Raw genomic sequence first — 27,992 nt, 5'->3', positions numbered from 1 at the left:
GTGAATGTCAGAATAACCACTGGGAGGGAGGTACAAGTGAGGCTAGATAAATAGGCGGGGGCCAGATCGTGCAGAATTCTGTAGGGATGGCAAGGAGTCTTGAATTTCTTTCTCTCTTTAAGTGTGATGCGCTACTGGAATTTTAAGAAGGGTGACAAGGTCTGACTGCTATTTGGCTGCTGTTTGGTCAGCCACCTTTGGAAGGGTTAGAGGGCAACCTCAAAAGATAATTGAACTTAAGCTTGTGCCATTGGCCTGGGAAGTGAGGGTACCTAGGAGGCCGCCAGGGAGGAGCAGCTTGGCGGTTGCTAGGGAGCGAGAGGGGCGGGGCTCTACGCACCGCGAAGGCTAAGCGGCCGGGCCGGGGCGGGGCCAGGAGAGCGGCGGCGCGCGCCGTGCGTTTGCAGGAAGTCGTGCCGGGAAAGCGAAGGGCGCGAGCGGAAGTGACGTCGCCCGTGCCCACGTGGTCCAGCGTGGTTCCCGCGGGTCGTTTCGGCCGGACCTGGAAAGTTACGAGCTCGTTTACTCGACAGAGGCCGGACCTAGCGCTCCGGTGCCCGTCCCGTCGGCAAGATGGTGAAGCCCAATTACAAAGGACGGAGCACCATCAACCCCTCCAAGGCCAGCACAAACCCTGGTACGGGCGGCGGGGCTCGCGGAGGGTGGAGCTTGGAGGAAGCTTGGTAGGGAGGGCTCCGAGGGGATCGAGGGGGAGGAGGGATACCCGGCTGGCAAATAACTTGGAGTGGCCTCGAGCCGAGTGGCTATTGGGGACGAGAAGGCAGAAGGTGGTTTTTTCATTCGCAGGCACTGAGGAGGGCTGACATCTTGCACGCCTCTCAGGGCCAGGTGCCACGCACCAGTTCTAAAGTCGGAGAAAGTGAACCCTTGGGCCTGGCAGCCACGGGGCATCTCCAGTTGTGAAATGCAGAGACTGGGAAGCTCTGAGTTGGAAAGGGCAGTTATCTCGACCTCCTCTTGTGTTCCTAGGTGGATCAGCCTCTCTCCCAATATGTTTCAGACTTGTATGATTAGGAGTTAATTGGATAGTCAGATTAAAAGTGGTGTAGGCTGATCCAGCTGGCATTTTACTCTTGACCACACTTGCCTGCCACTCTAGCTTTGACCATTTAAATGAGAAAGGGATTGTACATTTGGCTGTTGGAGTCATCCTATCTGGTAAAGCGCATGGAAACCCTGCAGGTAGACGGGTAATGATCATTTCAATAAAGATGTTTTTGGAGATGTTTGTGCGCTTTGCTGAGCTTCCACTTGCGGGATGAACAAGGTAGTCTTTGGGGGAGTCCCTTCCATTGGAGAGAGACAGAGCATGAGCAGAGGAGGGGTAGAGAGAGAGAGGGAGACACAGAATCCAAGGCAGGCTCCAGGCTCCCAGCTGTCAACACAGAGCCAGACATGGGGCTTGAACTCACCAGCTGTGAGATCATGACCTGAGCCAAAGTCAGACACCCAACCGACTGAGCCACCCAGGTGCCCGTAATAATCCTTTTTTTTAAAATGTGGCTTAAAGTTTTTGATGACTTTAGTTGATGTTGAATGCTTTCCCTGGATTGCCGATAAATTATGCAATTTCTGTACCCTGGGATCTCAGAATGTCGGACCCAAAAAGGCCCTTAGGGGTTACAATGTTGTAGGTGAGGAGCCAGAGCCAAAATTGGGGAAGTGGCTCATCACAGTTGGCAAAGTTGGTGAGTAGAGCCGTCAGCACTGGGATTTCAGCCTGTTTTCTACTGCATCACTTCAGGAGTAGGCAGGTGACTTGAAGACATCCCCAACGGGAAGAGCTAGACCAGTATTAACATGCTTATTTGTCCTTCTCTCTCAGATGTAAGGCAAGATTTGCTACCTATGTTGCTGTGGATGAAACTAAACTCAAACATTAGGAAATTAAGAAACTGGTACATAAGGAATACTTAGGTATCAAAATATGTAGTCTCCGTGGTGCCTTGCATACAGCAGGCACTCCGTATTGGTTCCACAGAGGTAGGTGTCTTAGTAAGAGCACAGACATTGGTCTAATGCTATTGTTTAAATTCTGGCTCTGCCGTTTAGTAGCTGTGTGATCTTCGGCAAGGCGTCTGGCCACCTGTGCCTCAGTTTCTCAGCTTGCAGAATGAGGATAACGTGTCTCTCCTGATAGGGTTATTGCATGGATTACATGAGATGATGCCTGTACTGTGGATCACACAGTGCCACGATTAATGCTCACAATTATTAACTCTTATCAAACACAGTCATATTGAGGGTCAGAGGTTAGGTCAGCTTTGTCATACCATGTAGCTTCCGGTGATCATAATTTTGTCGGGACGACGTAGGGGAGAGTAGATATTTTGCAGTGAGGCGGGGCAGCAGCTTGCCTACTTTGAGTGAGCTAGTTGGTGCGTTTGAGGCAATGAGCATATTTAAACTTGGTTATCAAATAGCTTGCAGTCGACTTCTGTCTTTCCTAGATCGAGTACAGGGAGCAGGAGGCCAGAACATGAGGGACCGGGCCACAATCCGGCGCCTGAATATGTACAGGCAGAAGGAACGCAGGTGAGCATTGCACACTGCCATGCCCCCTTTCCTTTCGTGCCCCGGACTTGTAGCTGAGACCTCATGACCTATGACCTTCCCACACTCGCTTTCCCCAAATACCAGTAGTGTATTTTCAGATGTCATCCTATATGGGTGTTGTTATGATAAATTGTAAGGTTCCGGTTAAAGGCATGGGTAGTGGGTGGTGAAACAGTGATTGTGTCACAAGACTGTAGGACAAATCGAGGTTTTATTCCTCACAGCCTCACCCTCCACGAATGGCACATGAAATCTCAAGTTACATATCCCTCAGCTAGAACTCTGGTTTTCTTTCACAAAGCATATAGGACTGTAGTTATGAAAGCAGCCAGAAAACTTGTTTTTTAATGCGAAACTTTAGATCACAACATTGTGGCACTTGGAAACTCATCACAACTGGGAGTTCTGCTGAGGCAGCCTCTACCACAGGGACTTGCTGACCATGGCATTTTGCTAGCTGGTCTTAATTTGTTTGGTAATTAGATTCTTCATCCATTCTGAAAGATGTGTTTAAAGCACAAATGTCAATGAACTTAATCTTCCTTAGTCACCTACTCTGCTGTTTGTTTTAAAATTTTGAGTTCCAGCATAAATCACCCTCTACTTAAAACTCGTTTAAACCGGCCTTCAAATAATTACCGCAGAAACTCAAGTATGTGGCGTTTTTTTTTTCCTTTTTAAAAAAAGCAAACAAACAGTAAACAGATTTTCAGACATCAGCGTTATTTGTTATTCATCCAGCAGAAATCATTACGTGCTCTGTTGCAAGAGGTTTAAATGGCTTTTGGACAATCTGTTTCAAATGTAGAAGTACTTTTTGTTTACTGAAATCTGTATTTCATGATCATTTAAAACCAGAAAAAGAAAAAAAGGTCCTTTTGATGGAAAGGGTATTCTGTAAACCAAGCTTTTCTGTTGCCTTTCTTCTGTCATCAACCAAAATCTGTTATTTCCTCAATTTAGGAACAGTCGTGGTAAAGTGATTAAGCCTCTGCAATATCAGTCAACCGTGGCTTCTGGCACGGTGGCAAGAGTGGAGCCAAATATTAAGTGGTTTGGTGAGTACTGTCACTGTCCCCTGTCACTTTGTTCTACCGAATGTGCGCTGTATGGAAAAAGGTAGGCCTAAAAGGGGTCTAAAAGGCAGAAGCTTTTGGGCGAGTAGTACTGTCAGGCGTTATAGGAGAAAGGGATGAGAAGTGCCCGTAGTGGGAAAAGTGCTAAGAAAAGTAGTGGTGGCGGTGGTGGTGGATTCCAGAAACAAGTATTTCTTTTTTTTCCTCTTTTTTTTTTTTTTTTTTTGAGAGAGAGAAGGCGCCAGTGGGGGAGGGCCAGAGAGAGAGAGAGAGGGAGAGAGAATCCCAAGCAGGCTCCGCCCTGCTAGCATAGAGCCCACTGTGGGGCTTGAACCCACGAACCACGAGATCATGACCTGAGCTGAAGTCAAGACGCTTCACCGGCCTAGCCACCCAGGTGGCCCCTCAACAAGTTCTTTGTGTAAAGAGCTCATTGTTTATTGTGAGTGAACCCTCTTAAACAGATAAGTCCGTCCTTGGTGACCTGCTTTCACAGAACCTGAGAGCTGTCATCTTGTCCTTTCCGGTGGCCCGGAGGGTGCCTTGCAGGTAACGCCTGTGCCTTTAACTCGAAGCACAAGCGCATTGGCTGGAAGCTCCTTTGAAACAGTTCTTCATGGGCACCTACACTGGCCATGAAAGGGTCTCTTGTTGGCCTTTTCCCAGGAGCGAAGAGAGCGGAGTCAGGGCTTCTTGCTTTGGAAAGTCGGCCTCCAGTTGAGGCCGGGCTTTCTCTCAGTCCCTGCTAGGTGCGTGGGCACGTCAGGTCACACCCCATGGTTTGCTCGGTGTTTGACCTCTGTGCGTGGAGGCAGGTGACAACTACCTTTGAGTGTCTCTCACATCTTTTGAGGGGATACCCTCTAGGAAGCGGCGACACGGGAAGGTGTCCGAGAAAACGTTTTAGAGAGGTGTTTTAGCCTCTCTGGAGACTGTGACTCTAGGTCCAGACCATCTGGGTGTGAATCCTAATTCTGCCATTTCTGTGACCGTGGGCAAGTTATTAGGCTTCTCTGTTGGTTGACTTCCTTGTCTCTAAAATGGGGATAAAAATAGTCCCTATTTTCCTAGGGCTGCGGTGGGGATTAGGTGGGGGGAAACATGGGCAGTGTAGCAGCCAGCGGCCCCTTAGCCCTCACCATCTTGAGTTCTGTATTTGTGCTGCCCATGCTGTTTCGTTGAATATGTGTTTGAGACTCCCTCACTTACAAGGAGTTCCCCAGCTAGTGTTATGTAGCTTTATTTTGTTCCCTTGCATGGATTTATTGGTGAACTCAATAGTCCCTTCAAACCCTCATAACCCTAAAGGCAGTAATTGTGACTCAGGTTCTGTGCTTCAAGATTCCCTTTGTATATGAGTACATCAGCTGTGATTGGCTCCAGATTTCTTTGCCAGATCTCGCAGGAAGTATAGGATAGTTGTCAAATCTCAGTTCCATTCAGTGATGTTGATTTTTCAGTTTCATCCAGTCAGGAAACTGGGCTTGGAAAACTCTTGAAACCCTTTGTGTGTGTGGTTGGTGGATTAGTTCATAGTGTATGAGTGCAGGAGAGGCAGTTTTTTTGTTTTATTCCCACCCCCCCCCCCCCTTTTAAATTTGAAAATGGCTACATGGGACAGATGTATCGGATGTTTGGGCAAGCCAGGGTAACAGAGTCTTGCCTTTCCCTGTGTCTTTGGGAAGAAGGATGCAGAATCAAAAAGGAGTTGTTTATAAATGACAGCATTCTTCCATAAAACAGGAAACACACGTGTGATTAAACAGTCGTCGTTACAAAAATTTCAAGAGGAAATGGGCACAGTTATGAAGGATCCATACAAAGTTGTCATGAAGCAAAGCAAGCTACCCATGTCTCTTCTCCACGATCGGATCCAGCCTCACGTAAGTTGGAGGATATCCCTGGCAATGGAATTTCGTGGGCACACTCCACACCGATCCAGCTCTAACGTGTTTGTCTTTTGTGTTTTTCCATAGGGAAGAGTGGCTTTAATGCAGTACTGATGAACTTTCTGAGACTTCTCCTTTCATCTATGTTAGGGCCTTACCCTAGTATGAATTGCATTGTGTCAGGAGGGCGCATTACCCAGTGGATCAGAGCGCAGGCTTGGGAGTCAGGTCCCACTTAGCCTTTGCTCTCCCCCTTGCTAGACCCTTAGGTATCTCCATGGGCTTTTGCTTCCCGGCTATAAAGTCAAGAAAACCGACTTCCTTGGGTGACCAGATGAAGCATTTGGCATACAGTGAGGTCATAGCCCACTGCCGTTAATTAGAGCTGACTAGGTCATGGCTATTACTAACACTAGTTGTATTTTGGGGTTTTTTGGGTAGGCAAACTGGTTTAAGTGGTAACTCCTTCAAACTTCGGGGAAATGTAGAGTTAGGACTGGGTTGGTAGGAGGGAGGCCTTTGGTGCTATGTACTTTCGGCTTCTGTGAGACCCTTGGAATTCTTTCTAGTGAAGGAAAGGGTGCTGGGCAGATTGGTTCTTAACCACTGTGGTTGAAGGACAGTGAGGACTGAATCCTGCTTGAGTGGAATGAGTTTCACACAGAACCAAAGAAATGGCCTCATGTTTGCACGCTTTTACTTGCATCGAATATTAATTCTCAGAAATGTAGCCAGTACGTAAGCCTCAGTTCAAATGTAAGGAGGGGAAGGAAACATTGACATGCATGCATGGATTAAACAGTTCAAAGCAAATTGTTTACTCGCAGAACAAAATAAAAACCAAGGCCTGGTTATTGCCTCAGGTTTTGTCAATTATGCTTTGTTTTATGACGGACTAGAAGAATGGCACCTATTAGTGGAATGACTGTTTTCTTTCAGGGAAACACATGAGTGTAATTCACGAACCACAGACAAGTTGCTCATTTCCCTTGTTCTCTTGGTCTGTTCTCCCTAAAGCCATCTTTTAACAAACTATTGAATCTTGTTTACGAGGAGAACAGAGAGGGCTTATTATGGATTTATTGCTTTGTTGCTCATTCCAGTTGTTCAGTGCTTCTAAAACTCAGCGCCAAGTATCTGATCTATAGAGTGAAGGATGGACAGCTGCACCAGTCAGCTGGTATTTTGATGCAGATAATACTCAAGAGTACGGGATGCCTTTACTGCTTTGGCCTTGAAAAACCTTCCCTGTTTTATTTTAGTGTGGTATCTCCTGCTCCTTATAAAGTTTAATCCTAGATCCCTGCGCAGGGGAGTCCAATCAGATCTGCTTTAACTTTTACACTGTCGTCAGCTACATGTGCGTTATAATTACTATAATTCTGTAGCAGTCCAGCAAAAATACTGTCACTTATTTGTGTGCTTTGTTAAATACTGCTATGGCTGCATGATGCTCGTTAACGTATGGGCTCACACACACACACATCTGTGTGTGTACTGTACTTGATAGGTTATTTATGAGCTTTCCAAGAATAACTTTGGTCACAGTTTTCCTGCTGACATCAGTACCTGGTTCCCCTGTAAAACTGAACTAAGAGAGGGGTTAGAGAATCTTAAAAAAATGACAACAGCTTAAGGATCTTTAGGAGTTGGAGGGGGCGATCAGGGTCAGAAGCCATAGGGGCCGGTCCATCATCCGTGTTTAGTGGCTGGTGCTCACAGAGGAGCTTTATACTGAGGGGCAGAGGGTGATTTTTTTTTTTTTTTGAGGCTATACTCTGCCGTCTGTTAACGTTCTGTTACGTGTTAGATCCTAACTCAGACTTCGACTTTTATCCTACTTCAAAAATTCCTATGCCCGTAACTCCTTTACAGGCACATCAAGTTCTAGTTAGTATCAGGTTCCTTTTATCACATCTAAACTATTACTTTGGACTTCTGCTAGATGTTTTTCATCTGAAGGCTTTCCATGTGCATTTAATAAAAACGTTACCTAAATTAGGAAAAATGTTATCTGAAACTAAAATGCATCTTACAAAACAAGCAATTCCTTTTGGCCATGAAAGAAGTGAACTTCCAAGAAAAAGTTGGCATTTACAGTTGGTTTAAAAAAGAACACAAATTTGAGTATAATTGTCCTTGACAAAATCTGTGAATTTGGCGAATTTTATGCACTTGTTTGAAAACTCAAAAAAGAAAAGAAAAGATAAGTTAATTTTTATCATTGTGGCCGTAATTACATATGACTAAAGTTTATGATAAATGAAATAAAGCAGAGTTTTTGGCAAGTCTTACACAACTATTCATATTTGCTTTGACTCTTTGTATTACTTTTGTATTTCTCCAAGGAGGCTTATAGAACTTTAGGATTGGGGAACAAGTGGTTTTGCTATTTAAGCATTTCAAATTTGAAACCAGGCTGCATCCCTGTTGTAGTTTTCGGTATGGGTTGAGCTTTGAAAAAACAAAAGCGGAAAGCCTTTCCTGGGTAGGTTTTAAACTGTCTGTTTTTGCTCAGTGCTTTCCTTAGCTTTACGCGAAACTCTGTTTTCTCTTTAGAACTCCAGGGTGCACATTCTTGACACCGAAAGCTTTGAAACTACATTCGGCCCTAAGTCACAGAGGAAGCGACCAAACTTATGTGCGAGTGATATGCAGTCTCTTCTAGAAAATGCAGAAATGTCCAGCGAGAGCTACGACCAGGGCAAGGATCGTGACCTGGTCACCGAAGACCCTGGGGTGAGGTACGGTTTGGGTGTCATCTGCTCTCATCATTTGCTCTTCTGCAACAAAACTTTTTTTTTGAGTTTATTTGGAGACAGAAGATGCGCCAGGGGAGGGGCAGAGAGAGGGAGGGAGGGAGAGCGTCCCTAGCAGGCTCCGCGTTGTCAGCGCAGAGGCGGACTGGGGCTCCAGCTCACAAACTGAGATCTGGCCTGAGCCAAAATCAAGAGTTGGACACTCAACAGACCACCCAGGTGCCCTGCGACAAAATATTTTTGTACCTTTATTTTACCTATATGAAGCTTGGTGCTTACCTCCTAGATAGTGATCTTCTTCCCTCACGCTAGAAAAATTGTGACGTTGGGGCCAGATGGAAAATAATTTCTGAGGTGGCTTGTTTTCTCTGGGTCTCTTTTTTTCATGATTGTTTTTTTCTTCATAATAATAGAAGTAGATTCTGTCGTAGACAATTTAGAATATACAGTTAAATTAGAAATGCAACAAAAACTAAGAACTCCTAGTCCCACCGACCATGTTATTAAATTGTTAAAATCATCAATGTCAGGGCTTCCTTAATCAGAGACTCTGGACCACTGGGGGTTCATGGATGGTCTTTGAATTTCCTGTGACCTTCTGAAGATAATGTGGAAAATGTATGTACATGCGTAGAGGTGGCAGTGTTTTGTCATTTTTATGTTTGCTGCGGAGGGGGAGGAGAAGGATTGATACCTTTTGTCATATCATATTCTCATAGAATTCATACCCAAAAAGTATCAAGAATTAGTCACTGTTAGATGTATTATTCTGGATCTTTTTTACACTCAGTTTTCATTTATAATACCTTAAGAGTGTTGTTGGTTTTTTTAAATCTTTAATGTTTATTTTTGGGGGGGAGACAGAGTGTGAGCCGGGGAGGGGCAGAGAGAGAGAGGAAGACACAGATCTGAAGCGGGCTCCAGGCTCAGAGCTGTCGACACAGAGCCCAACTTGGGGCTCGAACGCATGGACCGTGAGATCATGACCTGAGCCGACGTTGGACACTTACCCGACTGAGCCACCCAGGCACCCCTTAAGAGTGTATTTTAACTTGCCCCCCCCCTTTTTTTTTCTTAATGTTTAAATGTTTTTTTTACTTCTGAGAGAGAGACGGAGTGCAAGCAGAGGAAGGGCAGAGAGAGAGGGAGACACAGAATCTGAAGCAGGCTCCAGGCTCTGAGCTTTCAGCACAGAGCCCGACACGAGGCTCAAACTCACGAACGGTGGGATCATGATCCGAGCCAAAGTCAGACACTCAACTGACTGAGCCACCCAGGTGCCCTGAACTTACTTTTTATTTTAATATATTTTTCTAAATTATTAAGAATAAATTCCCATTAAAAAAATAGATTTCCATGGTAGTACTCATCGACAGTCCCGCTGTGGAACATTTATGCTGTTTGTAGTTTTGCCCTGTGGTAAATAAGGCCAGGGTAAAACATCCGTGTGACTAAATCTTTCTCCTTAGTTATTCCCCTAAGATACATTCTTATGGGGGAAATGGCTGTGTCAGAGAGCATGGGTGTTTTTGACAGGCAGCTGCCCAGTGCCCTCCAGAAAGCATTGCCGTGTCCCCTCTTCACCGCTCGTGAGTGTCCCAGATGCCTCAGCAAAGAGGTGCTGTTGCTCACCTGCACTAGGGCTGCCCCAGTGCTGTCGGCGGCCTGTTTTCTAACTGTGCGTCTCTTGGAGAGCAAGTCAGGCCATCTGAGGCCAAGCAAAAGAGGTAGCAAGTTCATTTCTTCTTAGACGTATTTGGAGGGCGCCTAGGTGGCTCCTTAGGTTAAGCATCCAACTTCGGCTCAGGTCGTGATCTCACGGTTCGTGAGTTCGAGTTCCACGTTGGGCTCTGTGCTGACAGCTCAGAGCCTGGAGCCTGCTTCGGATTCTGTGTCTCCCCCCTCTCCCTGCCCTCCCCCACTGGTGCTGTCTCTCTCTCAAAAATAAATAAACATTAAAATAAAAATAAGTATTTGGACTTTGTGTGCCTCTGCTGATGTGAATTTTTCCCCCTCCCAAAGGTGCAGTATATAATGGGGGGGGGGAGGGGAGAAGAAAACTGGTTTTGTTTCCAAGACACTGGGTAAATATCTGTGAGGCTAGTGGATAAACAGATTCTCAGCCTTATCAGAAAAATTTCACTTCATATGGGAGTGTAGATTATGGTTCAGGTCTTGCCAAATCCTTTTCATAATCTTCTATGACATGTTGCCTAATTACAGTTGCTTTTTAAAATATTTGTTTTAATTTTTCCATATTTTTTATGTATGGTTTAAAATTTTTTAATTTTGTTTTTAATTGATACACCATTCTCTTTAAAAAATTTTTTTTAATGTTTATTTTTGAGAGAGCATGAGAGGGAGAGGGGCAGAGAGAGAGGGAGACACAAAATCTGAAGCAGGCTCCAGGCTCGGAGCTGTCAGCACAGAGAGCCTGACGCGGGGCTCGAACTCATGAGTGGTGAGATCATGACCTGAGCTGAAATCAGATGCTCAACTGACTGAGCCACCCAGGTGCCCCATAAATTTTTAAATGTTTTAAATTTATTTATCATGGCAAGTGTACTCTTTAATCCCCTTCACCTATTTTTCCCATCCCCTGCCCCCCCACCTCCCCTTTGGGTAACCATCGGTTCTCTTTAGTTAAAAGTCTGTTTCTTGGTTTGTTTCTCTCTCTCTTTTTTTTTCTTTGTTACTTTGTTTTGTTTCTTAAATTCCACATACGGGTGAGATCACATGGTATTTGTCTTTCTCTGACCGACTCATTTCACTTAGCATTACACTCCCTAGCTCCATTTTTAATTTTTTGAGGAAACTCCATACTGTTTTTTTGGTTTTATGTTTATTTTGAGAGCAAAGAGAGCACAGTTATGGGAGGGCAGAGAGAGAGGGAAAGCGAGAGAATCCCAAGCAGACTCTGCACTGTTGGTACGGAGACCGACCAGGGCTCAGACTCACGAACCATGAGAACGTGACCTGAGCTGAAATCAGGAGTCAGATGACTCCTTAACCGACTGAGCCACCCGGGCGCCCCCTCCATAGTGTTTTCCAAAGTGGCTGCACCAGTTTGCATTCCCTCCAGCAGTACGTGAAGGTTCCTTTTTATCCGCATCCCTGCCAACACCTGTTATTTCTTGAGTCACTTTATTTTAAATTTTACATTTTTTACTGTGGTAAACTGGACATACAGTTTTTTTTTTTTTCAACGTTTATTTATTTTTGGGACAGAGAGACAGAGCATGAACGGGGGAGGGGCAGAGAGAGAGGGAGACACAGAATCGGAAACAGGCTCCAGGCTCCGAGCCATCAGCCCAGAGCCTGACGCGGGGCTCGAACTCCCGGACCGCGAGATTGTGACCTGGCTGAAGTCGGACGCTTAACCGACTGCGCCACCCAGGCGCCCCTTTTTTTTTTTTTTTTTTTACAATTTTATCTTTTCAGGCATTTTTAAGCCTGCAAGTCAGTGGCATTAAGTACGTTCACGTGGTTATGCAGCCGTCCCTGCTCCGGGTCTACTGCCAGAATCCTTTCCATCATCCCAAACTGAAAGTCTTTCCCCATTAAACAGTAACATCCCCTCCCCTGCTCTCCCCAGTGCTTGGTGGCCACCATTCTACCTCTGTCTCTTAGGAGTCTGACTACCCTTGTGAGAGGTACTTGATAGTAAGTGCAGTCCTACAGTGTGTGTCCTTTCGTGTCTGGCTTGTTTCATTACCAGAATGTCTCCAGGGTCATTCATGTTGTAGCCTGTGTTAGTACTTTATTCTTTTTCGTTCCTGAATAATACTCCATTATGTTTGCAAGACATTTTTAAGTCCATTCATCCATCGATGGACATTTGGATTGGATATAGTCACTTTTTAAATTAAATTTGCTCTTGGTCCGTCTCCAAGTAGTTTTAGGGCCCTTTTCCCGTGGCACATGGCCGGCTCTTCCCTAAACATCCTCTTACCCTTTGTAGGGCTTCACTTGCTCACTTTGAGTGTTTTCTTATTTAGAAACGAAGCCCAAGAAGAGATCTATAAAAAGGGACAGTCCAAGAGAATATGGGGTGAGCTCTATAAGGTAAGACTTGCAGTTCTTTCTTGTTGAGCGTTCCCCTTGGCTTTCGTGATTTTCTATGAGAGAAGTAATCTTGACGTATCGAAGATCTGTCAAATAAAGCACAAACTCCACTGCCCATTCTGTCCTCATTCCCTCACAAAAACGGGATAGGTGTGCCCACGTATGTACTGCCATTGTTCTCGATAACTGCATTCGATTTCTTTTTATTACTCACGTAATAGTAACAGCTGCCATGCACAGACCTTACATTTATCGTATGTGGTGGAGCCGTGTGGGGATTTTTAAGTTTCGTAGTCCAGCCGTCTCGTTTACAGGCGAGAACACAGGTCTAGAAAGATTGAATTCCTCACCCAGCTCACTCAGCTGGTTAGTGGGAGGTTCTGTGTCCTGAGTCCTGGTCCAGCACTCTTCAGCTGGCTGGGTTTTATGTCCACATGCTAGAGATCAACCTTGGTGACCGAGGCTTTCAAGCACAGTCCCATAATCCAACAGTAACATAACCGGAAAGCAGCACCCTGAAGGCAAACTAAATTTTTTAGGTTTTTGTACAATACACAAAAGCTGTGGCAGCAGAAACTTTTAGAAATCTAAGAAGTGAATGGTTCCATTCAATAATCGATAGTAGTCACGAAGTAAGGTGGGTTTCACCTAAGTCAGTTTTCCTGTTTGAAATTCAACAAGTTTCTTACACTCACAGGATGGAGAAAGTTTTGAATTCTGATCACTGGGCATCAGGATTGGCTACTCCTGTTTCGAAGTCCTCACTATTGCTTTCTTTTCCCTGGGTTCCCTTAGATGTCATCCCTCTCCCATTTCTCATTTCACTAAAGCAAATCACTTTTGCCTCTTTGAATTGCAGGTGATAGATTCCTCAGATGTTGTAGTTCAAGTTCTTGATGCTAGAGATCCGATGGGTACCCGTTCCCCTCACATTGAGACTTACTTGAAGAAGGAAAAACCCTGGAAGCACCTTATTTTTGTTCTTAACAAATGTGACCTTGTTCCAACCTGGGCAACAGTAAGTACGGCTGCTTATCCACTGCCAGACTGCCAGGCCGCTCAGCTCCTCGTAGGCTGAGTTCTCTGTAAATGACTCAGTTGCACGGTTTTTAGGATTTGAGACAGTAAAGTATCACACTTCTCGCATAGTAGCCACGGAAGTGTTTTCACTGAAAACAGAAGCAAAATGTGCTTCACTGACAGGGGGCAGAGTTATCTCTTATCCCCTGATGGTTGGTGAAGGCACAGTTGCCAGTATCCCCTGGACGGATGATGAGGCCCCTTCGCATGGAGACAGCTTCCACAGCCGCTGGCCTGTCCCATATTATGTCACATCAATTGCATTTAGTCGCAACGAAGGCATTTTTGTAATTGTTCTGTCCGTGTTCGTAGACAAAAGACAAAGTGTTACCTTTCATTTAAAAAAAAAAACAAAAAACATTTGAGGCACCTGGGTGGCTCTGTCGGTTAAGCCTTCGATTTCGGCTCAGGTCATGATCTGGTGGTTCGTGAGTTCCAGCCCCGCATCGGGCTCTGTGCTGACAGCTCAGAGCCTGGAACCTGCTTCTGATTCCGTGTCTCCCTCTCTCGCTCAGCCCCTCCTCTGCTCACACTCTGTCTCTAATATAAACATTAAAAAAAAAAAACACACACATTTTAAAGAATTACAGCTACCATTTCCTAGGACAGCTGTGTATTTGAAATGCAGTCTGTTACTCCAGCACCGACTCTTCCTGTATTGTGAATAAACAGGTTACAACTCACCAGCATCTTCTCTCCCCACTTTAGAAACGTTGGGTTGCTGTCCTCTCCCAGGATTATCCGACACTTGCCTTCCATGCAAGTCTTACCAACCCCTTCGGCAAAGGAGCATTCATTCAGCTTCTCCGGCAGTTTGGAAAGGTACTGGGACCTGACCCATCTCCGGGAACATGCAGCTGTGGGGCTATTAAAGCATTTGTCTTGCCAGCATGTGGCAGAGGGGTACCCACCTCACCTCCCCCATCATGCCCATGAGAAGTGTGTGTTCCTAGACGTATGTGTTCCTAACGTGTGTGTTCCAACGTAAAAATTCCTAGAGCCTCGGGGTTATGAGGGATTTTGGAAAATGTTTTCTGGCTCAACCATCGCCCCTATCTTTGACCGGCATTGCCTCCCTTTCTGCCGTGTCCCTGGCACCTGACGGTCCGTCTTCTGCTTGGGAACAGACCCCCTCCCCATGCTGTGTTCCCCATCCTGGGTTTGTGAGCCTACCATGCCACCTCTGCCGTCAGGCCTGTGCAGTTTCTGTCCCCTCTGCCTGCGGGGCATCCTGCCCGTCCCTGCTCCCGTGTCGTTCTCTGGGAAGCCCCGCAGCCAGGTCGCCCTAGTAGGTATTCTCAAAGCTTCACGTTCTGTACCTTCAATTTGGTGTTCGTGTGTTTAGTTCATTCTACCTTGGCTTCTGACAAAGTACATGGTGTCCTTTGTCCCACCCTTCCCCGCTTCCCAGGAGTGAACATGTCCGGCCCGTGGCTGTTAGTTACCTTTAGTATTTTCTTCCGTATTTTTTATACATGCTTATTGTGATTCTATTTCTCATCTCCTCCAGCCCTTCCACCTGCCGTTTTAGATATTTATATGTTAAGTCTGCTGTGGAAAATGAGGACTAAGTTTCTTATGGCTGTTCTGTCCCCACACGTACTCCCCTCTCTCCATTCTCCCTGCATCGCTCTACATCATCTGGCCAGATTGTTCTTTCCTTCAGCGTTTACGTGGTCATGACTGTACGATATCAGTCGCGACTGATCCACACAGCACTCTGAATGTAATTCCTCTCTGATGGAACCTTCTGTTTTCTCTGGCGTTAATTAGCTCTGTGTCATTTGTCACTAATGTGTCACCAGATCCTCTGCTAGAGTGGGAACTTGGAGAGTGTCCGGCCCCTCCCTTCCCATCGGGACCGGCTACGGAACCTCCTTCCTGGAGTTCCCTTTCACTGCCACCCTGAGCGTTTTGTTGGGATCAAGGGATCCCACACAGGATCTTTTTTCTTGGTTTTTCGTCTTTCCTGGTTTACTCTTTCCTTTCAATAGAACATATTTTCCAAAAGCTTCCAGAGAAGGAGTGCTTAGAAGGAACATTTTTTGAGACCTTGCATTTCAGAAATACCTTTATTCTGTCCTCACACTGTTTCTCCTCAGAATGCCGAGGGCACCAGCGCATCGTCTTCTAGTGGCTTCTGTTGTGCTGTTTCTGTTGTGCTGTTGAGTAATGGGACCATTCCAACTCTTGGTCCTTTGTGGCTGGGAGCTCTTAAAAAAGAAACTCCTGTTTTAAAATTGCACATTGATGTGTTTTAAGGTGGGTCTTTTACTGTTCAGTGAGTTAGGCATTGGATGGGACTTTGCCTGATGTTGTCTGGTATTATTTCTTGGAAATTCTCCCGCCCTCTACCCCATCAGCTCTTCTCTGGTTCGGGAATTGGGTGTGCTCTCTTGGTTTAATTCTTGAATCTTCTTTTCTTTATTTCAGTGCCTTTGTGATGTTTTGCTCTATTTTATGGGAAGTTTCTCTGACTTGATTATCTAGCTGTTCTATCGCAAAATTTATTTTGCCTCTCACTTTTAAGAATTGCCCTGCCCCATTTTTGTTTCACAGATGAACTGTTTTCTGTTTCTGAGAATGGTAACGATGGTGGTATTTTGAAATTTTCCTCTCTCCCTGTATTAACTCTGTTTCCTGCCAGTTTGTGTTTTTCTGTCTGTAGTACTAGAGTCACACTTCAAATGTCTGGTTATTTTCGCCTGTCTTCATATCTAAGGGTGAACCACTGAAGAAAAGTCTCGTAGGGGTTCCTGGATGGTTCAGTTAGTTAGTATCTGACTCTTGATCTCGGCTCAAGTCATGATCTCACGGTTCGTGCAGTCTAGCCCTGTGTTGGACTCTGTGCTGACAGTGCAGAGCCTGCTTGGGATTCTCTTCCTTTCCATCTGCCCCTCCCCTGCTTGCTCGCCTGCTCTCTCTTGCTCTCAAAAAAAAAAAAAAACAAAAACAAAAAACCAATAGAAGTTTTATGCGGGGGGTAGACTATTGACTACTGGACTTCCCTGTCAGGTGACTAGGTTAAAAGCCAATATTTTGTCGGAGGGCACTCTAGATGTCAGTGTAAGTTTCCCCGTAAAGGAATCTTCCAGTCTCCAGCTCGGGGATGTATATAATCCCTTGGCTGCAGGGTTCGGGAGCTCAGTGGGAGTAGGGACCTGGGGGTCTCATCAATATTTAGACTTTCATGGGGTGCCTTGGTGACTCAGTTGAGTGTCGACTTCAGCTCAATTTGTGATCTCTCAGTTTGTGGGTTTGAGCCCCAAGCTTGTGCTGTCAGCACAGAGCCCGCCTCAGAGCCTCTGTTCCCCCCTCTCTCTGTGCCCCTCCCTCGCTCGTGTTGTCTCTCCCAAAAATAAACATTAAAAACATATATTTATTTATTTAGACTTTCATTTAATCACATTGGGAACACTTGCCTTCAGCTACTGTTATCCACAAGTCCAGGTTCCCTTTTAGGTCTAAGAATGCAATGTTTTCAGAGATGTAGGATTTCCAAAAAATCAGTGTCTGGTAAGGTTCTGGGGCAGAGAACCTAGGTGCCCCTGGTGGGGGAGGCCAGGGTGGGGTGGTGTCACTGCTCTGCAGACTTCTCACTAGTCTTGATTTCAGACCCCCTCAGTGGTAGCTGTCCTGCCCATTCTCCATTTTGTGATTCTTTGGCAATATTTTTGCTGGGTTGTAAATTTTCCTAACTTTGTCACTTAGCTTTCATCTTTGTAGTGAGCCAGGTTGGGTACTACTTAGCTGGTAGTGATTTATTAACATTGTAGGTTTTTATTTATTTACTTATTTATTTTTTTATTTTTTTTTTAACGTTTATTCATTTTTGAGAGATAGAGACAGAACATGAGTGGGGAAGGGGCAGAGAGAGGGAGACAGAATCTGAAGCAGGCTCCAGGCTCTGAGCAGTCAGCACAGAGCCTGATGCGGGGCTTGAACTCACGAACTGCGAGATCACGACCTGAGCCGAAGTCGGACGCTCAACTGACTGAGCCACCCGGGTGCCCCTATAGGTTTGTTTTTATTGTCTCATCTCCAGCTCATTCTTTTGTTTTATATGCCTGGTTCTGTAAGTTCCTATATGTGCTCATTCCCACTGCTGTCATCCTAGTGGAGGTTGTGGCAGGAGCGAGGCCAGTGTGGACGTTGGGTCCGCCATCTTGAATCAGAAGTCTTCAACTAGCCTTAGGCAGTTGTTGAGTTCTGTCTTCTTGAGACTTTCACCCAGTGGTCTAACTTCTGAGGGTTTTTTTTTGTTTTTTTTTTTAACTTCTGTCATTTATTTTTGGCAATGCAGATGCAAAATGTGCAGAGCAAAGGAGGGGTGGGTCATGGGATTGCCAGTTGGTGCCATCTGCCGAGGTTCTCTTCCCTTAAGACATTTTATCCGTGGATGATGTTCTAAATTGATGACTAACAAGTTCTTTCTTCCTTTGCTTCTCGACCTACATACTTTTAACCTTAAAACATTCAAGAACAATTGCACATGGACAACTTGAGGAAATGAGTCATGTCTGATTTATTAATAAGTGTATGTGTGCAGCCCAATCAGGCAATGTAGGTGGCATGTGTCTAGGTTTTAGATCAAGTTCTAGTAACCCTTCTGCCTTATTTTCTTTATATTAGCAAATTAACACAACCTGTTTTTCTCAAGGGATGTTCATGACCGTGTGTGTGTGTGTGTGTGTGTGTGTGTGTGTGGTGTGTATTCTCTTTTTGAACAGTTGCACACTGACAAGAAGCAGATCAGTGTCGGGTTCATTGGCTACCCAAATGTTGGCAAGAGCTCCGTGATAAACACATTGCGCTCCAAGAAAGTCTGCAGTGTGGCCCCCATTGCAGGCGAAACAAAGGTACGTCCAGCTTTAAGTGCCTTATTTACTTCTCCATATTGTATTTCCCTAGAGGGTGATTGTTTAGAGCATGGAGATTTCTACCTACTTCTCTTGAGTGAAGGCTACCAATGGGAGTTTGGTCTCCATATAATAGTTTGGAGTGTTACCAGAGTTGTCTCTGCCCATTTTGGTAAGACTGAGAGTAGTTTCTGGTTCGTATGGCACTGTGTGCCTTTGGCACAATGTGGGAAGTGCCGTTCACATTTAAGTCTCTTAAATGGTCACTCCAGCCTTTTTCTTTGATAAAACTAACCCAAGAATATTTGGTGCAAGCGTTATGAAAGAAAACTCAGATGTTATGGTAGATTCTGGCAGTTGGGGGGGACATACCCTGAGATGCAGAGTGAGGAGCAACGTGGTTCTCCCGAAAGGAGGAGGGGCCGGACAGTATTAGACTCCCAAGAGTACCTTGAAAAACCAGAGAAGGTTTACTGGATTATTATCACGCGATACCACACGGAGCTCCCGCCTCTGCCTTCATTTTAGACTCTTGGCTGGTGGAAGCTGTAGTCTTGTACTTAGAGAAAGCACCTTGTGCATGGCCCAAGTAGAGGAGATGCTTTATTGCTTCGTCACTCAGCAGGTTGCTTCTCTTTGAGCCCTGACCCCACCCCTTTCTAGCTTGGTGAGCATCAGAGATTTGTGAAATCGGGCTCTTAAGTTTTGACCCAGGGAAGTCTCTGGCTTTTTACTGACTTCAGGTCTGGCAGTATATCACCTTGATGCGTCGGATATTCCTTATCGACTGTCCGGGTGTGGTTTATCCCTCTGAAGACTCAGAGACAGACATTGTGCTAAAAGGAGTGGTGAGTATTTTGGTCCTGACGGGCTCTTTGTTTGCCTTTTGGGGGAAGCATTCTGTGGGGAACACTGGATACCTTCGCGTTTCACTCATTTGGAAGGCGGTTTGGGGTCAGCCTGTCTGACCAAACTTGAGGAACGTGATGCTCTGCAGGGCGGCCTCTCCATTCCGCTAAAGCCTGTTTGAGGAGTCAGTGGAGCCACGGGCATATCTGGTCAATGTCATCCCACAAAAGAGTTTGTAGTTTACACACAGGATCCAAAGGGAAGCAGGGCCTGTTTATGTTTAGTGATAATTCATCTTCGAGGGTTTATGGGTTGAGTCATTTTGGAACTCAGGCAGGCATTTCCTCACTTGTTTCTGAATATGACCAAAAACTTTAAATGGTTCCACTTGACCTTAACCAGTGCTGCTGGCTATACGTCCTGCGCGCATTCCTCCCCTCTTTGCTTAAACTATCGAATTCTCTTTGTGTCCTGGGATTGGCAGGCTTTTAACCATTTCTGTACGCGACTAGCATGAAACAGTCCAACTTTGAACTGCTTGCGGAAGGAACCACACAGTTAGTTTGTGGTGAGCTGGGATTACAGCTGAGTGCCGGGCTCCCTGGCTGGACGCTGTGTGGTGGTGTTCCTTTCCCCTGACCACGTCTGGCCACCTCGGAGACCGGCCCCTGCCAGGCTCCCCTTGCATCGTGGTGTTGAAATCTATTTTCAGATACTGTTACAGATGTGAACTTCACTGCTTCCATATAAAGCTCGTAAGCCAGAAATTTCCTCTGAACATCTAGGTTCAAGTTGAAAAAATTAAGACTCCCGAAGACCACATTGGTGCTGTACTTGAACGGGCAAAGCCAGAATATATCAGCAAGACATACAAGATTGATTCTTGGGAGAATGCTGAGGACTTTCTCGAGAAGCTAGCTTTCCGGACTGGGAAGTTACTGAAGGTGAGCGAGGGTTTGTGAGACTTGAGACCAGGGCACGTCACACGGCAGACGTGTGTATGTGGTGAGGACCTTTTTTGTGGGTATGTGTGGTGGGAGCGGTACGAAACTTGGCAGGCCGGTGGTGACGAGCACCTGGGGCGGCTGACGTGCCCCCACACTAGCAGGTGCTTTGGCCTGTGAATTTAATGGGGAGTCTTTCTGTGGCATTTCAGGGTGGAGAGCCAGACTTGCAGACTGTGGGTAAGATGGTTCTCAATGACTGGCAGAGGGGCTGGATTCCTTTCTTTGTCAAGCCGCCCAACGCAGAGCCCCCTGAAGCCTCCCAGGTAAGAACGGGGCAGACCTGCCTCTTGGAAAGCACGCTTCCTGCCTTAGGCGTGGTGCCTTGATTGCCTCCCTTTGTGGAGCGCCTTTTTCCTGTGTGGTCTGTCCGTGCCAGTGTCTCCCCTTCCATAGAGCCGTGGCTATGACCTTGTGGGGGGTGGCGGTGGGGGTGGGGGTGGCATTTGGAGACCCGGAAGCAGATGTGTGGTGGAAGTCCGAGGTTGAATACCAGCCTTTGGGGCCTCGAACAAAGAGGGCTGTAACTATAAGTGCTTTTCCAATACTGGGTCTGTCCTTATGCTTGAGGAACAGGAACATTTCCAAGATTGACTCAACATTTGTGAGGCCCGACAATATGCCAGGCCCAGGGAATATAGGAATAAATAACTTTTTTGTCCTCAAGAAGCTGGTAATTAGGGGGAAAAGGAGAGTGGTACAGTTTATAGTCCGGGAAAGAAGTCTTAGATTTGGGGCCTCTGGGCTGAATTGAGAAGCTTCCTTCCTGTTGGATTTCCCTCCCCCTGGCAGTGGACCACCACAAGGCTCCAACCGTGGCCCTTTGCTTTTCTGTTTCTAGGCTCTTTTTCAGAGCTCTGCCGAGTCTTTTGAAGAGGGGGCTTTAAGTTTCACTTCCATGCTGATCTTTCGGGTTTGTGTAGCTTTGGTTCGTTCCCTCTTACCTGAAATCCGTTCCGCGTTTCAGTTATTAGCTAGAAACTTCCAGTTGAATACTTTCTCCAGCATTTCAGCATCACCATACCTGAAACTGGCGTTCTTTCTTCCTCTCCCCCTAAAGCCACCAAACAGCCAAAAATACCCAGTTCCTTGTTCACTCATTGATTGGTTCATTCAGCAAAAGCGTCCTGAGGATCTCCCGTGTGCTGGGCACTCTGCTGGGCACTGGCGGTATTGCAGTGAAACTAGAGGAGTCCCTGCCTATCGCACTTCCATGTATACGGATGGCGGCAGAGGAGCTTGTGGTTTTTTCTGATACCAGATGCATTTCGTTTGTCCGCACCAATTCTGCAATGCTCTGACACCGCTGGGTGTCCAGTAATTCAGTTCTGGCACTATCTCCGAGAGTTAGCACAGGCCCACAGGTCTAGGGTCCGGCCCCACAGGATGGTCCCCGCTTCAGAGGCCAGCTGCGGATGGGCTTCCCCAGCCACCCACACTTCTGTCCAGCCAGCTACAAATTCAAGGGTTCTCAGGTTTGGTAATGTGCTGAAACAACTCACAGAACTCAGAAAAGGGTTTGCTTACGATAGCCAGTTTATTGTAGAGGACGCAGCTCAGGAACAGGCAAATGGAGGAGATGTGTAGGGCCAGGAGTGGGGTTGTGGGTGGCATGGAGTTCCTGTGGCCTTTCTGGGCATGGTGCCCTCCCAGCATATCAATCCATTCAGCCCAGAAGCTCCCCAGACCCCATCCTTCAGGGTGTTTTGTGGAGGTTCTATTACGTAAGCCTGATTTTTTTTTTTTTTAATGTTTTATTTTTGAGACAGAGCATGAGCAGGAGAGGAGCAGAGAGAGAGGGAGACATAGTATCCGAAGCAGGCTCCAGGCTCCGAGCTCTCAGCACAGAGCCCGACGTGGGGCTCGAACTCACAAGCTGTGAGATCGTGACCTGAGCCGAAGTCGGATGCTCAACCGACCGAACCACCCTGGCACCCCTACGTAGGCCTGATTAACTAAAGTATTGGCCATCGGTGATCAAACTCCATCTCTAGTCCTCTCATCAAGTGCTTGGTCCGTCTGGTGACCAGCCCCCATTCTGAAGCAAGGCCCCACCATGAGCATCTCCTCAGATAAACTCTGGGGTGGTGGAGAGGGACTCGTTATGAATAACAAAAGACACTCTTCTGTACCCAGGAGATGCAGAGGGTTTTAGAGTTCTGGTGTGAAGACCAAACATACGTTATTATGCTACAGGGACAGATAGATAAATACGTTCCGTCGGGAGGTACCAGTGACTGTGAGGAGGACAGGACCAGGGAAGTGGGTTTGGGAGATGGGAGAGTGTTCTTGTACGTGGGGTGGCTGGGGGTGGCCTCTGAGGAAGTGGCGTTTTGGTGGAGCCCTTAACGGTAGGAGGCAGAAGCCCTGCGGGTATCTTGAGGGGAGAGGGGTGCGGGCAGAGGCTGCCCCCCACCCGGAGCACCTGAGTGGGAGCAAGTGTGCTGCGGTCGCGGTGTGGAGAGGTCGTGGGGCTGGACCCAGACCCAGACCCACGTGGGCGAGGGCAGGGCGACGTGGTGGGAAGCTGCAGGATGGTCGTGAGTTCGCCAGCTGCTGGACGTGAGGGAGGAAGACGTTGGCAGGGTCTGCTGCGACCCTGTGTGCACACGGTGGGGTGATCTTGGACTCTTCGTGTCTGGTCGTTGAGTGTGTCAGATCATTAGTTCCCCCAGTCTGCGATTTTCTTCTTTTATTCTTCTTGGTAGTGGCTGACACTCCTTCAGAACGCAAACGCTATACGCTTAGCTGAGGAAAAGGGTATAAAAACGTACCTGCGAATTTTGTATGCAACTTCCTGAATTTTCTGAATTCCTGACTTATTTAGCGCTTTGTGTAGCCACCCTTGCCTTCGGAAAAATCACTAAAGTCCAGGAGTCTCCGTCGCAAGGTTAAAACGATGCTACAAGCACGAAGCGCCGGGATAAAGCCTGGCACGAGCTTCTCCTTCACCTTTAATTACCTCAGACAGGCGTGTCCCCCGGCTCGGCCCCTCCCGGTCACACCTTTCCTCCCGGGGCCTGTCCCTGCGCCCCGAGCAGCGCTCTGCTTTCGCTCTCGGGCGGTTGTGTGCGCCCCTCTTGTGCGTGCTTACCTCAGCACCCCCGTCCCTTGCCCTCCTCAGGTGGGGCGGAGGGAGTCGCACACTGTGGGGAATGGCTGATAGCGTGACTGGTTAAACACCCACAGTTGGCTCTTCCTTGGGCCCCGCAGCCGAGTCCCTCTGATCCTTTAGTCCCGGCTTCTGGGCTTGACGCACCGTGGCTCCCGGGAGATGAACGACACGACTCGAGTGTGGGGTTTTCAGTACTTTCCTTAGTCCCGGGGAGAGGACTCCCTCGTTTGAGAGCCAGGTGTGAGGCCAGAAACGGTTTGCATTTTCTGATCCCGTCTCTCTCCCCCACCTGCACCCCGTTGTTTGGCCTCAACAGCTCCCATCCTCCTCGTCGTTGGAAGTCCCCACAGAAACAAGCCAGAAGAACCCAGAAGAGGAAATCACGGCAGCTATAGGTGAAACATCGGAGCCCGTCACTGAGAAGGAAAAAGAGAACAGTCGCTGTGACGCTGACTCGGAAATGCAGCAGATCCTGGCACGAGTTCGGCAGAACTTTGGCAAAATCAATGTCGTGCCTCAGTTTTCGGGGGATGACCTGGTCCCTTTGGAGATGTCGGATATTGACGAAGAGCTTGAGAGCTTTTCCGAAGGGGAGGAGGAGGCACAGGAGCTACCAGGAGACGAAGAGGAGGAGTCTTGCCCGGAGTCCCAGGAAGAACACACGGAGAATGACACCAAGGCGGTTATTAAAGCCCTGGATGAGAAGATCGCTAAATATCAGAGATTTTTAAACAAAGCCAAAGCTAAGAAGTTTTCAGCAGTCAGGTAGCAGCCTCATCTCACCAATTGTGGTTTGCTCGTTCTTTTCTCAAACACTTGCCATGCGTACTGGAGCCACGGCTCTATGGGGCGTGAAAGGGAGTTATTGCCATTTTTAAAAAGCGATCTGTAGGTTTTTAAGGTGCAGCTCCGTGAAGTGTGAGAAGCTTTAGTTCAGGCTTCAGCAGAGGCCCAGCGGCTTTGGGCGGGCTGGGCGTGGCAACCGTGCGCAGAAGGTGGTCCGCCGGGTGGTCACAGCCCCCGGGTGGGCACGTGATTTGGGCAGTCGAGGGGGCTGGCGGGCAGCTTTGTGTCCTGGCTTTTCTGTTTCAGAATATCCAAGGGACTAAGTGAGAAGGTTTTTGCAAAATCTGAAGAGCAAGGAGCAGCTGAAGAAGTGGAAGATACAGGTAAAATAGTTCAACCACTGGCATGCGATTTGCGTCTTCAGAACTATGCGGAATCGAACTTTAATCTCTCTGTCCTCTCTCGTGCCGTCATCCACACAGATATTTATCGTAACTGGCACCATGTACTGTTTATGATACAGGTTGGATTATTCACTTTTTATTCTGCACGTTTCTTGGGATTAATTCAGGAAGCTTCCTGTAAGAAGAGTACTTTAGTAACCTTATAATCTAGGGGTGGGTCAGCAGATTTTCTGGGGGGGAGGGGGGTAGACCAGGTATTTATTCTTTACTCCGTTGGGACTCACAGCTTCTACATCAGGAGTGCGTTTCTATGACATAAATGCCAATCTTACCATGGCCCACCAGGACCCTTCTAGCCTGGCACCCTCCCGGCCTCACCCCACTTTGTTCTTTTTGTGTTTTTTTCCAGAATAGTTTTTTTTTTTTTTTTTTAATATTTATTTTTGAGAGAGACAGAGACAGAATGTGAGTGGGTTAGGGGCAGAGAGAGATTGGGAGAGATACAGAATCCAAAGCAGGCTCCAGGCTCTGAGCTATCAGCACAGAACCCGATGCAGGGCTCAAACTCATGGGCCGCGAGATCATGACCTGAGCCGAAGTCGGACACTCAACTCACTGAACCACCCAGGCGCCCTATCTCACCCCGCTTTGTGCTGTGCCCACCCACGCTCCATGCATACTGGTCTTCCAGCACGTCAAGCTCATTCCCACCCTAGGATTCACAGACACATTTTGAATAGAGAATTCCTGTTTGTTTTCTTTGTGCTCATGTATTGTTTCCAGCACCTACCAAAAAGGGAAGGAAGCGGAAAGCACAGAGGGAAGAGGACCATTCAAATAAAACTCGCAGGATGCTTACATCTAAGGAAGTACGTGGTTTTGGTCTTGGTTTTGGTCTTAAACTTCACCCAGGTCTAGAAAGTAGAGAGGAGAAATCCATTTCCTAAGAGACGACGCTCTCTAAAAGTGATGGTCTGGAGCTGAATTCTAGGAACCCCAGTCCTAAGTGACCTAGTTGAGGTGAGTTAGACAGGATCAAGAGTTGGCCCACTGGATGAAGGTCCTTGAGTTCATGTCTTACGCTTTAGGAGTTCTCATCGCTGCCCTCAAACATGTAGACTGTCCTCTAGAAAGTCCTCTGGTTTTATGTGGCCCCTTGGTTTTCTGTGATGAGCAGAGCCGTTCAGGCCGATAGATCCCTGCCCTCTGTGAAGTTCAGTGTAGTAACTGGCTCTTCAGAGCTGGAGTGGGCCTTCTTGGGAAGGGAAGAGCTTGTTCCTGGAAGTGTTTACCCTTAGACCAGAGGGCCACTGGTCGGGAGCGCAGTAGGAAAGATTCCAGCATGGATGACCCGACGACAGTCTGTAGAGCTGTCGCGGGTTACAGTGGGAGGGCACACTTGGGTCTGGGAGGGGAGCCCTCCCTTGTGAGTGCTGCTTCCACTGGTTGGGAGAGCAGCATAGGAATGGGGCACAGAGGAACAGAGGGGCCTGTTCTGTGACTTCCACGATTGATTGGTTTGTCTTCTTTGCCATTTTTTTTTTTTCAGCGGAGGCGAGCAGCGCGGCAGCAGCAATCCAAGAAAGTTGGCGTCCGCTACTATGAAACACACAACGTGAAAAACAGAAACAGGAACAAAAAGAAGACCAGTGACTCAGAGGGACAGAAACACAGACACAAAAAATTCAAACATAAGCAGTAACATTTTAAAAGTTTATTAAATTATACAGAAATAGGCAATTAGAAACTGTGTTCATTTTCTTCATGCCCGGTTGGCATTTCTTTTTTTTTTATAAAAAATTTTTTTTTTTTAACGTTTATTTATTTTTGGGACAGAGAGAGACAGAGCATGAACGGGGGAGGGGCAGAGAGAGAGGGAGACACAGAATCGGAAACAGGCTCCAGGCTCTGAGCCATCAGCCCAGAGCCTGACGCGGGGCTCGAACTCACGGACCGCGAGATCGTGACCTGGCTGAAGTTGGACGCTTAACCGACTGCGCCACCCAGCGCCCCCCGGTTGGCATTTCTAAGGCCATGATGCTTTTGTTCTGAGGTTTGACAGTTGAAACCATTCACCAGTGCTGGTGAAAACAGTCTGTCCGCCCCCAGGGCTTTCCGTGATGGGGTCCACTGGCACTTCTTGGTTCCTCCAGAGCGTAGCCATGTCCTGCGCGTCTGACGGAAACAGATGAGGTCCACAGAATGGAGAGCGGCATTTCTCTTACACTGGCAATTAGCAGTTTGAAACAGAAGTGTAAAAACGAGAAAATCTCAAGGATGTAATGTACACGGCCTAAGCTTTAAAATAGGAAGAAGTGACAGCATCTTCAGTTGTCTGTCGCTCTGTCTGTTAGCTGGCCACAGGACGTAGGTGCTTGACATCCAAGGAGTCCTGGAACCAGCACACCTCAGCAGAGTTCTGTCTCGCGACGGTGACAGCCCAGGCAGGCTCTTATGGTGGGGTCTTAGAGTCCCCTCAGGGCACCCGGAGGAGGGTGAAAGCTGTGACTTCAGATCTGAGATTAGAGCTGTGTGGGGCATGTTTGGGAACACAGCTCTTCCTGTAGGAATGCGATTCTTCCAGGGAGCCTTGGAGCCTTCACTGGGATGATGTCGGGTCACAGCTCCACTAAGGAGAGTCCTTCTTGGCTCCTTGGGAATGCAGCTTGAGGCATTCCAACCGAGTGGACACGTCAGTGCCTCTTTAGGTGTGTTCCTTGTGAAATTTAAATGAATGATGGAGTCATCTTGCTGCACTGGCCCACCCGGATTGCCCTAAATTAAAGCTTTGTTTCGCTAACTTCCTCTTCTGGGTTTACGGGCCTCCAAACTTTGGATTTTACTTACAAGGAATACTAAAGTGCAGTCTACAGGCCGTAGCCTAACCACTAATAATTAGAGCTGCATGTGAGGTCTGGGTACCTCTCCAGTTGTTAAACCCCAGCCAGTTAGGGGTGTAGGGTCAGGGGTTGGTTTTCTGCAGAATAAGATGAACAAACCAAATCGGCGGGCAGGGGCCGAGGTGCAGGCAGCTCACCGGGGACCTTGTGACTTGTATTTCTTCCCAGCAAACATTTACTTTCTCAAGGCGGGTTTGACTCTGCCTTTGGCGCCTCCTCAACTGGGCTAACTGGGGAAGTGGGCGTGGTGGGCTAGGTGGGCAGGGATAAAACAACATCATATAAACCCAAATCTCCAAAATGAGCCACTAGAACTGCACTGGGGTAGGGATGGTGAAAGACACCAAGTAAGGGAAAGACAGGCCCCAGAAGCCCAAGTTCAGGTCTAAGATGAATCGTGGACCAGGACCAGGGCAGGGAGGCAGCTTCATTGGGCTAGAAATAAGTGCCAGCGTGGAGCAGTGGCGGGAGGGCCGTTGCCTCACCTGCGAGGGACGGGGCAGAAAGCCTGACTGCTCCGGCTGGCGAATCCCAAGGTTGGCCACGTACAGAGACTGTGCCACCTTCCGCTGCCCGGCCGAGAGCCTGGCTGCCAGACCTAGGTGTTCATGACACTGGGGCCACGTGTG

At 47.4% G+C, this 27,992-nt stretch overlaps 1 protein-coding gene across 1 annotated transcript; it reads left to right on the top strand.

The window, feature by feature from the left end:
* Positions 1-415: 415 nt before the first annotated feature.
* GNL2 (G protein nucleolar 2) lies at positions 416-26,206 on the top strand. The gene is made up of 16 exons (XM_045476770.1): positions 416-637; positions 2,472-2,556; positions 3,541-3,635; positions 5,397-5,536; positions 8,102-8,286; positions 12,300-12,366; positions 13,226-13,384; positions 14,155-14,268; positions 18,177-18,305; positions 19,049-19,153; positions 19,940-20,098; positions 20,311-20,424; positions 23,590-24,038; positions 24,366-24,442; positions 25,247-25,332; positions 26,013-26,206. Exons 1-16 carry the CDS (start codon positions 574-576, stop codon positions 26,163-26,165), a joined length of 2,181 nt encoding a protein of 726 aa, XP_045332726.1. The 5' UTR covers positions 416-573; the 3' UTR covers positions 26,166-26,206.
* Positions 26,207-27,992: the final 1,786 nt, after the last annotated feature.

This window comes from Leopardus geoffroyi, chromosome C1 (assembly GCF_018350155.1).
Source record: "Leopardus geoffroyi isolate Oge1 chromosome C1, O.geoffroyi_Oge1_pat1.0, whole genome shotgun sequence".
NCBI lineage: Eukaryota > Metazoa > Chordata > Mammalia > Carnivora > Felidae > Leopardus > Leopardus geoffroyi.
The sequence above is the reverse complement of the archived record's forward strand: the minus strand, read 5'-3'. Positions and strand labels throughout refer to the sequence as shown.